An 11,526-nucleotide genomic window follows, 5' to 3' on the forward strand; every position below is an offset into this window, starting at 1 on the left:
TTTTGTGGACTCTTGTACCTCAGCGCCATTTTCTTATACATCAGCATGAAAAGTGGTCCATTATAGGATCAGACTGTAGTGAATTAGGAAATTAACTATATTCCAATAACTTTTTAAGTCAAGAAATGAAATAGCAGCAGCAGTGATCATTGAGCTGTATATATGGGTTCCAGAAGTCTTAGAGTTATTTTAAGTTTTAATCCTAAACAGCTTAAAATTGCTCTAAGACTTTTGGGACACATGGTATTGTGTTCCAAGTACTCTTCAATGGGTTTGTGATACTGAGGTGTATGACATGATCCTTTCCCTCTAGAAGCATATGATTTATTTATTTAGAATGGGTACAGGAAAAAGTACAAAGTTGCTAAAGGTCATAGAAGAGGTAAAGATACTGAACTATGGCATAGAAAAAGAGAGTAATTCCCAAGAGGGGGGCAGGGTATCAGTATCACCTCACAAAAGTGGGGAGACCTTTGAATTATGCCTTAAAGGAAAGATGGGATTTAGAAGGTAAGGAAGGGCATTCCAGATGGGGTAGTAGCACCAATATATATATAAATATAAAAATTCTTAGTCACAGGAAACCACTGTGAACAGAAGGTTTGTTGAGGAAAGTAATGGGAGAGAGAAGTGGAAAGATTTGGGTCAGATTGTAGAAGGTCTTAAATGTCAGACTAAAGAACTTAAAATTTTTTTTTAATAGACAGTGGGCAGTCTTTTTAAAAAATGTTTTATTAATTTGAAAACAGTATCACCAATTCTTATCTTCCTTTAAAAGAAACCCTCCCTTGTAATAAAGAAATGTAGTTACATAAACCAATACATTGGTCATGTCTGGCACCCACAGGCCACCCTTTGCCTACCTAAAGGAGGAGAGGCATGTGTTTTCATTGATGGTCTTTTGAAATTGGTCACTTTCATTGATTAACGTTCTGATGTCTTTCAGTATTGTTTACATTTCCATTTCTGTGATTGTTGTGTAAACTGTTCTCTGTTCTGTTAATTTCTTTACAGTTCATATATGTTGTCCCAAGTTTCTCTGAAATCTTAATATTTATAATTTCCATTGGTACAGTAACATTCCATTGTATTCATATGCCACAATTTGGTCAGCCATTGCCCGATTTTATACCCACTTTATTTCTAGTTTCTTGTTACCACAAAAAGTGCTGGACTTTTTTTTTTTTGCACATGAGGGACTTTCCCTCTTTTTTTTGACCTTGTTGGGATGTAGGACCAGTAATGACATCTGGATCAAAATCAGTGAAGTTTCTAGTAGAAAGTTATTTTCCAGAATGGGAGGACTTACTCATTTTTTGTTTTTGGAGAAGAGCAGTGATGGTGATGAATTGCAGGTGAATTGGATTTAAGTGAGGCAGAATTGTGCAAAGTTGTCAGCCCAGCTCTCAGAGTCATAAAAGTCCAGTGGCAGGACAAAAGTCAGGACCAAGGGTGGATGCATTGGGTGACCTTGGTGTCTTTGATGTCTGACCAAGCTCTAAGCTTTCCACACCACTTGCTTCAGCTGTCTTCATGCCCATTGGAACACATTGTTCTTATCCCCCCTCTCTGGTCCTTAATTCACTGACAGGTCTGAAGCCTGTTGATTACTCTGATCCTGGTTTAGCCCATCTGCTGAGGTGGTTTCACTGGAGTGTGGCTGCTGCACATGCTACAGTTTCTTGGGGTCACAGGTGAGAGTTGGGTGATGGACACCAAAGGTGGAAAACCTCTCTGAAAAGGGCTCAGCAAGGCCTCTGGCAGAGGTGTGCCTCCTGCCTGAACAGCCCAGACACCCCATGCAGGACTAATTCATATCTCTACCAGCAGGGATCCTTCAGGCACTTGCCTTCCACAACTTCCAACATTTAGCATTTTTGCTTTTCCAATGAGTGTGAGGTTAAACTTCAGAATTGTTTAGATTTGCTTTACTTTGATCCTTTAAAATGGTTGTTTTGTGTATCTTGCAAACAAGACTGCTTTTGTGCTACATCCTTGTATATTTGTCTTAATTCCTTTTGTATCTTGTATATCAAACCTTTATCAGTGGCATTTCATGTGAAGATTTTTTTTACTCCACAGTTTCTCTTATAGTTTGCATTGATTTAAATGTTGCAAAATTTTTTCTATTTGACTATTGTCTATTTTATATTTTATTGTCACTTTTATCCTTTAAGATTCCTTAGTGGTGGCTGTAAAGGGGTATTCTTCCCATTTCCTCTGATTTGTTTTTATGATGTGATCTTTTATCTTTAGGTCAAGTATCTTTTTGGAGCTTATTGTGATATATGGTGTTTAAGATTCTGATTTTTTAAACCTGATTTCTGCCAAACTACTTTCCATTGGAGAGCCTTTTGAGAGGTTTTTTTTTTGTTTGTTTTTTAACTGTGCTAGGTATTTAGATGTAAAGCAGTATTTCAGGAAAATCATCGATAGCAGTATGTTAGATTCATTGTGGGCAGGAGAGATTTTAAGCAGGAGGACCAGTTAAGAGAGATTACTGCAGTTTAGAGGTGAGTCAATGGCAAATATTATGCTACTCGACAAGGGCAGCCAGTGAGTAAAAGCAAAATTGTTGATCATTAATCTCTTGGGGCCATTGTCCCATTGTTCCAAAAACCTAAAGTCCCTTTTAGATTTTCACTGACTTTTCCTCTATACCTATTAGTTGGCAGTAAGATTTTTTTTTTTTAAATTTCCCCAAACCGAAGTGACAAACAGATGTAACTGGGGCCTAGCTATGCTTTGTTTAGAAAAGTTTACTATATACCAGATGAGATCTAGCATAGCAGTGGCATCCTGAGTAGAATTAAGCCTACCATCCTGGTACCAGCTTGCCATGTAACTGTTTACATCAAGGCTTTTTAGGCTGGTGAAGTTCTGGTCAAAGAAGAAAATATGGTGGAAGATTACATAGTGCAAAGTTCTGCTTACAGATTGATAGAGGCATTCAGAGAACCAGAGTACCTGTTGAAAGAGGATTGGGGTGGGCAATGTTCCTGATTTGGCTGGGTGGTATCATAGGGCACAGACCGAGGGCCCAGAATTACTGGGTAAGGAAATAACCTTTGACCAACCCGAGTCAATGCCTTTTCTGCAATAAGTTTCAGAGTTGCCCAGAATGCTATGTTCAAATACCAGCTCTGATACTTCCCTATTTATGCGACTTGTACCAAGTCAGCTCTCCCCTCTCAGGTTGTCAAATCATTGATCTCAGTCTCAGTCTTTTCCTCCCAAACTTGTACATCAAATGAGGACCCTGGAGTAATCTTTCACCCATACTCACAAGTCCCAATAATTCCATCTCTAATCCTCCCTTTGTGGAATGTTCTTCCTCTCTGCCTCTTGGATCCCTAGCTATGCAAGGCCTAGATCCCATGATGCTTCCTACACAAGGTCTGTCTAGATGCCTCTGGTGGTTAGATTGCTTTCCTTCATTATACTATATTTGGTATGCAGTTTGCAGTGACCTTTTTCTGTCTTTTTATTTCCAGGGTAAAACACAGTGCTTGTACTTGCCCTCCTTGACCTTTGCTTTCTCAAGGGAAAAGACTTTCTCCCTTGTCCAATACAAGGGTAACTCATTTGGATTCTGCCTTCCCAAGCCTCCTATAGAATTTCCCCCATAACCTGTTGTCCTAGAGCAAGAGCATAATCCGTTTAGGTTTTCTGAGAGTTTATACTACTACTATAACAGTAATGACAGGGAAAGTTACAGAAATTATTAAGAGCCAGTGAACAATCATGGTTCCATGATCCTGCCCTCATTGACAGGAATTATTTGTTATTGCTGTCTGGAAAATATTTTTTGATTGTAAACTTGGATTTGGGCAGATGATGTCTATCTAAGGTTCCTTCTAGCCCTAAAAAAAAAAAAAATTAAAAAAGATTAATTCAACAGAGCAGGTTGTAGGAAAGGACTCCTGGTGGCAGAATTAAACAAAATCCCAATTTGGGATGTCAAAATTGATTCTGAGATGTGTACAGATAATGTATAAATGTTATAAGGAAATCAATAGCTTGCCCAACAGAGGAGCTCTAAGGGAAGTCATTTAATGACTAGCTTTAAGAATCGGTCTAAAGCACAACTAACATCTAAATGTGGCTTCACTGCCCCTTTTGTTTATCCAGTATGTTTGATGTGCAAATTTGACAAGTGGAGATGGTTTGGTTATTGTAAATCTCAAGTCTGGGAAGACTTACAATCCAAATTTGAGAAAAAGCAAAATCCTGAGAACATAGGGAAAGTGGCAGAGAGTAGGCAGCTGTACCAGAAGAGTATAAAGTGTTCTTCGGTGGCAAGATATGTCTGATGGATGTTATCCATGTTCTGGAAATGAGCTGGAAATTAAAGGCATTCTGGAAATAATTTCCAACTGGGAACTCGGGATTTTGAATGGGAAAAAGCATGGATTCTGGAAGGTGCTCCTGAAGAGAACATACATTTCATTCATTAAAATTAAATAAGCATATATCACATGCCTTCTATTCAAGAAAACAAATTCAATTAATAGGTCCCCTACCATTTAAACAAAGCAGCATATTGTTGATATAGCCACATAAAAATATATATCTTGTTTTTAAAATCACTAGAATTTCTCCCAGTATCTCTTCCCCTCCCCGTTCCCAGAGACCAATCTCATAAAACAGTAATTATAAAGAAATCGGCAAAACTGATGAGTGCAATGAAGTGCATCCATGGACCTCCCACTTCTGCAAAGGGTGGTGGTGTCTTCCTTATCTTCACCCAGGCCATCATCTTTGATTGCTTTGTGGTGGCATTTCCCATTTACATTGTTGTAGTCCTTGTGTATATTGTTTTCTTAGCTCAACTTTGCTGCATTAGATTGTGTAAATCTTTCTATGCTTTCTTGGTATTCACGACATTCATCATTTCTTATGGCACAGTAATATTCCATTACATTTGTGTGTCATAATTTGTTTAGCCATTCTATAATTGAGGGATGATCTGATTTGTTTCCAATTCTTTGCTAGGACAAAAGATATTGCTATAAAATATTTTGCTGATCTCTTGGAGCTTATGAGCTTAGTAGTGGAATCCCTGGGTAAAAAAAAAAAAAAAAAGAAAAAAGCGTGTAGTGGTATGTGCCAAGTACTGTGCTAAAATCCAGGATACATATAGCAAAACCAACAATCCCATAAAAGAAAGGTAGGCTGCGGGGCATATGGAAAGGCTGGGAAGTTCTCAGGATTCAGTGGTAGGAAAGATGACTCCAAGGTCCTTAGGTTACATAAGTAGTTCAAGTGACAATGCTAGAGTCTGATGGATCATCCTGTCACCAGGAGGAATAGAGTTGTCGATTCCCATCTCCCATCTCGGATGGGTACAGATCACGCTTTTACTAGGATGCAGCGTGGTGCAGTGGACAGAATTGATTTGGAATGAGAGGATTCATATACCGTAATTTGTTCCATCTTCCCAATTTGATCATTTGATTTTCAGTTCTTTGCTGTAACAAAAAAAATGCTGATATATTTTTGTACATTAGTTTTCCTCCTTCTTTGATTTCTTTAGGATATAAATCTAGAAGTGTGTGAGAAAAATTACTTCTTATATTGTTTGGGAAAAATTATTCTGCTTAAATCCAACTCTATGTCATCAAAGTTTGTCTATGTCCAGAATGTCACTTGACCCCAGTAACTCTTTAGGAATGCTGGAGATGGCCATAACTTATTTTGGGTCCCCTCAAGTTCTGGATCTACTCAAATAATTTTTATTTTGGGTCACCACACCCAAGACTTGTGATGATGCACCCAAATTTGTGTTTTGGTTAAGTTGCCTTCTCAGCAAAATTATTTTACAGTGTACGCTCCATGGATGATAGCACACCTGTCAATGGGTTTTTCTTGGTAAAGATATGAGAGTGGTTTGTTATTTCCTTCTCCAGTGAATTAAGGCAAGCAGAGTGTTAAATACTTGCCCAGGGTCATACGACTAGTATCTGAGGCAAGATTTGAACTCAGATCTTTCTGACTCTAGGCTCAGTGTTCTATTTATTGAGTTACCCAGCTGCCTCATGTGCAATCATCCTGTATCCCTTCTGCCCTTTGTGGGTAAACTCCTTGAAAAGGTTGTGCCTTCACTTCTCCTCTCTCTCTTTTCAACCCTTTACAATCTGGCTTCCGACCTCATCTTTCCAGCAAAACTGCTCTCTCCACGTTACCAATGATCTTCTTACACTTTACTAACCTCAGTCCAATGACATGGGCTGCCTCTTTGCTCCTCGAACAAGACATTCCAGCTCTTGGCTCCCGGCATTTTCTCTGCCTGCCCTGCATGCCTGGAATGACCTCCCTCTTCCACTCCGACTACCGACTTCCCTGGCTTCCTTTAAGTCCCAAATAAAATCCCACAGGAAACTTTTCTTAACCCCTGTTAATGCTAGTGCCTTCCCTCTCTTAATTATTTTCTGTTTATCCTATATATAACTTGGCTGTATATATTTGATTGCATGTTTTCTTCCACACTAGACTGCAAGCTCCTTGAGGACCGACTGTCTTTTGCCTCTTTTTTTCCCATGTGTAGTTGGTACATAGTAGGCACTTGGTAAATATTAACATACTGACTGAAAAGAAGAATGATGTTTTGGGACAAATTAGCATTCATTATTTATTAACTAGTTTATGAGACAGAGGCTCAGAAATCTGCTGCCACAGAGGAAATGGAGGCAGTGTGTCCAGAGGAGAGAAAATGGAGGTGGCGGTGGGGGGAGGAGAAGAGGAAAGTTAATGTTGAAGGGGAGTTGTTGGGATAGACTTGACTTGACTCAGTGGGAAGCAAGATTCTTGAAGTGCTTCCTGATGACTGGGGAATCCCAGTATCCCTTGGAAATGGAATGATCTTTTTTTTCAAGGAATTTGATGCAGGGGGGGTAGTGGGAGGCTAAAGCCATGCCTTTGATAGGAACACTAAGGATGGACTTTCCTTTTTCAGACATGGCCTTCTTAGATTGAACCATCTTTAGAGGGATCAAGGGGCCCAGGCTTTCACACAGAGATTTCTTTTGGTCCTGGAGGTCCCTCTTCATCTTTTGAAGCTTCAAAGTCTGGATTCTTTCCCTTTCCTGCCTGGACTCCTCCTCCACCAGGAGCTTCCAGTCCTGAAGCTTTTCCCGGACCCAGGGATCTTTCTTGGATAGGATAATGAATATTTTTTCCAGCTATAAAAAAAGATGATGAGACCCGGGGACTGGTTCACTCCAGGAACAGACTCTTTCTGGTCTGGAGTGGAGAGTAAGCTCTGAGAACAGTTTGGCCCATTCTCAGGAGGCCAGGTCAAGGAGTCTTTGCTCCTCCTGCCTCTCTAACTCTCAAAGAACTGGGGATTTGAGCAGGGAGAAAGAGGGTAGACAGTTGAGGACCGTGAAGTGGTAAGAGTCCTATACCAGAATTCAAGTTCAGCTATGACATTAATGAGCAGGATGACCTTGAGCAAGTCATTCCTCCTTTTTGGGACTCAGTTTCCCTATGTGTGAATGAGGTTGAACTAGATGACCTCTAACCAGTTTTATAATAATAATAATAACAGCAAAAATATCAACATGTATTTGCTTTAAGGTTTTACAAAGCACTTCACATATATTACCTCATTTGAGCCTCAATCACTCTGAGAGAGAAGTGTTATTATTATACCTATTTTACAGATGAGGAAACTGAGTCTGGGAGAGGTTAAATGACTTCAGAAACACACAGGTAATAAGTGTCTCAGGCAGTATTCAAACTCAAATCTTCCTGACTTCAAGTCAAGTGCTTTCCACCATGACACCTAGCTACCTCAATTCAATTCAACAAAATTTTACTAATCACCTACTTTGTGCCAAGCATTTTGCCCGGTATCAGAAATTCTGACAAAAAGGAAACCAATCCCCATCCTCAAGGGCCTTATGTTCTTTTATATTCTATCTGTTGGCCACCCATTCTGTGCAGGACCTTACACTCAACCCCATGAGACCCCATGGCTGGACAAGAGTCTGTGTGTAGATGCATGACCTACATGTGTGAAGCATGAAAGTAACAGTAAAAAATGATACCAACTGTACCATTACGCAGGGTATACATTATAAGAATATCTCCCTCCTCCAAACTCATTTCTGACTGGGGTAATAAGGGGAGGCTTCATGTAAGAGGTGACATTTGAGCTAGTCCTTGAGGCCTTTAAATAGGGAGAGAGTGGTAGAGAAGGAATTCCATGAAGCATGAACCATGACTATAGAACCCTGAAGCATAGACCATAGTCTAACTAGGAGGCTGGGAAGGAGATAGATCTGGCTCAAATGGAAGGACTGCATAGGGAAGTTGTGGAAAACTAAGATGGGGCAGTAGGTTGGGGTTGGGCTTTTGAATGCCAGGCTGTGGAATGTGGATTTCACCGAGCAGGTGACAGGGAGGCTTTTGGAACAGTGGGGTCTGTCAGCGGTAAGGATGATGGGAGTAGGGTGGGGAGTGTGGAGCACAAGCAGAGGGTGGGGGGAAAGGGACCACTCACCTCTTTTCTTACCAATGGATTCATTTCCAGGTCCAGCATGTCCATGAGAAAATAGAACATGCGTGAGCTGCGGATGCCCAGAACACCCTGGTGGGAGGCAAAGGTAAAAGATCCTGGGTATCCAGCCCTGGGAAGTGGTACCAAGCATAGTCTTTTGATGCCTCACCCCCATCCCACCACTTCTCTGGGTCTTATGGGGGTGATACAGAGGAAACCCACTGAAGTTCAAGGTGACATTGCTGAACTTCCCTGCTAGTCTCGTGGTAGGCTGTTCTGGGACCGTGCAGCTGGTGTCTAGGCTGAGGGAGTCAAGGCTTCACGGACTATGGCCCTTTCACTATTCCTTGCCCTACTCAGACTTAGGCCACACAACCGGTGCCTGAGCAAAGTCTTCCATGTCTGAGCCCTCAGGAATGGGCACTCTATCACTATAGATTCTCAGCAGTGTTGGGTACTCTCCCGTTCCTTCTTCCCTTCTTTCCTCTCTAGCTTATCTCAACCCACCATGCCTTCCCTTCCTCTCTTTTTCTCTTCCCTCTCATCACCAAACTGGTGAGGACTTATGGGTGGAGTGTCTAATACATGGTAGGTGCCTAATAAATGCTGCTGACTGATTGACAATAGGGGTAGGAAGGAGGAAATCAATTTAGTCGGCCTTACGATGGATATGACAGCCTCGTGACGTACCAATGCACTGGCGTCATTAAGCTGCCTGGGTAGAAAGGAAAAGAGGGAGGGGTCATTGGGAGAGGAAAGGAAGGAAGAGGAGAGGAAGGATAGGTCCTCCATTAACCAGTGCTCCCTTTGCCCAAGTAGTGGGGTCGTTTTAATTCATTGTCTGATTGACTATGACTGGCACATAGTAATCACTTAGTAGATGTTTGTTGGCTGACTGACTTTATACCCCGTACCTCCCAGGCCAAAGAGAAAGGGTCGGGAAAATGATTGTGGGCTGATGAACTCCTAGCTGTTCTAAGTGTGGTGGAGAATAACCTGAGTGAGGACAGCTAGGTGGTACAGTGGATAGAGCTCTGGCCTTGGAGTCAGGAAAACCTGAGGTCAAATCTGACCTCTGACATTTGAGACACTCCTGTAGCTGTGTGACCCCTGGGCAAGCCACTTAACCCCGATTGCCTCACCAAAAAGCAAAAAAACCAAAAAACCAAAAATGAACAAAAAAACCCAATCTATATAATTTATTAGCAAAACAGGCATAATAAATGAGTCTGTGGACTGAGGAGTCCATTGGTCCATTTATTATACCTGTTTTGCTGATAAATCATATTATCTACCACATAAGAAAAGTTAAGATAATGCCTGGGACTTGAGAAATCTTCCATCACATCTGCAGTGATCACCCCAGAACTCTCATTTCCAACCCTGATTTCCCCAAACATTCCACTTTCATGTCTTGATTTCCTTCTGTCATCCCATTCTCATCTTCACCCCCTTTATCTCAACTGGGATATTTGTAAAAAGCACATAGCACCGTGCCTGACACATAGTAGGCACTATATAAATGTTCATTTCCTCCCCTCTTTCTCCATTCCAATTCTCATCACTCCCATCCTACTCTCCTACTTCTCATCCCACCCATCATCTCATTTCCCACTTATTCTCTCCCTGATCCATTCTCCCCATCCCACCTCCACTCCATTATTCAAACCTGCTCATATTCCAACGTCATTCCATCTCTACCTAGTCTCATTGTCCCTACTATCATCTGATCCCCTCATCCCATCCCCCACTTTTCCACCTCATCCCGTTCCTCCTTGCCCGTCTGTTCTCCTACCTTTCATCTTGTCCCTTATCTCATGACCCCAGGCGTTATCACACACCACCCACCCCATTCTTCATTCCATCCCACGCTCTTCACCTCATTGCCTCTGCATCTCATCATGATCCCACTACTTTCATAAGCCCTCTGGCTCTATCCCACTCTATGCCCTCTGCTATACAATAATATATTTAAAGCTGAAAGGGATCTTTGAAGCCACTGAGTCCAACTTTCTCCTTTAAGGTGGGAAACTGAGGCCCAAAAGAATTACAAGTGGCTTATCCAGGGTTATGCAGCTAGGAAATATCTGAGGAAGGATATGAACCCAAATCTTCTGGACATTTTAAGTCTATTTTCTTCACTTTCTGCTCCCTCTGGGGAAACACTCATGGGGACCACACCTCCTCCCCTTTGGGACAGGCCCCTTCCAGTGTCCATCACTTCATTCCTCATCCTCCAATCTCCCACCCTATTCCATCCTTCTTTTATTCCAGCCCTACCTTTAATCTCATCCAGCACCCTCTGCCCTTGTATCCCAGGATCCCCAGATGAGGGAAAGGGTATTTCCCTAAAACCAAACTCCCCACTCTCTACGGGGTTAATGAAAGCAAGAGTTTAACTTCTGATCTAACATTGCCCTCTACCTCCCAGTAGCAGGCAGGGCTCCCTTCCCCTTGGAGTGGACAGTTCCCACAGGCCCTATGACGGCCTTTCTTCCCTCTACCCCCACTCTTGGTTTCCAAGTTCCTCACGACTCCACGATGTTCAGCATCATAGGCTTCATTTTTAGCACCTCCACCATTTCTGCCACAGCTTCTCTCACTTCCTGGGGGTCAGGAGAGATGGGGGTAAGAAGGGAGATGGTGGCATGAAAGGAGAGATTGACAAGAAGAGAGAGAAGAGGAGGGAAGGGAGGAAGGGAACTCACTTGTAAGGGATCATTATGAACCTTGAACCTGAGTAGCTCAAAAATGTCATTCTCCATGCCCAAATTCTGAATCTTCTCTAGCCCAATAATCTTAAGTAGTTTGATGGCTTCTAACCGGTGCTGAGGATAGGAGAGAAATGGAGGAAAATATGTGGGATGGGCATACCTCACGGGTTTGGGATTTGTTAGAAGGGGCAATGAATTTCCTGGATAAGATGGGGGGAAAAGGGAAGAGTGGGATCCTCACAGATTCTCTCTCCTCCTTCCCCACCCCACCCCACCACCCTTGCCCTGCCTAGTTCCAATGGGAACACA

The 11,526-nt window shown here is 42.0% G+C and overlaps 1 protein-coding gene across 1 annotated transcript in view; it reads right to left on the reverse strand.

The window, feature by feature from the left end:
* Positions 1–6,788: 6,788 nt before the first annotated feature.
* LOC114042941 (protein HEATR9-like) overlaps positions 6,789–11,526 on the reverse strand; it is a 14,767-nt gene continuing 10,029 nt past the window's right edge. The window contains 5 exon segments of the mRNA XM_027861719.1: positions 6,789–7,181; positions 8,507–8,593; positions 9,167–9,218; positions 11,036–11,109; positions 11,212–11,331. Of these exon segments, the coding sequence (XP_027717520.1) occupies positions 6,789–7,181; positions 8,507–8,593; positions 9,167–9,218; positions 11,036–11,109; positions 11,212–11,331 (726 nt within the window).

Source organism: Vombatus ursinus, unplaced genomic scaffold, assembly GCF_900497805.2.
Source record: "Vombatus ursinus unplaced genomic scaffold, bare-nosed wombat genome assembly UNPS02014768.1, whole genome shotgun sequence".
NCBI lineage: Eukaryota > Metazoa > Chordata > Mammalia > Diprotodontia > Vombatidae > Vombatus > Vombatus ursinus.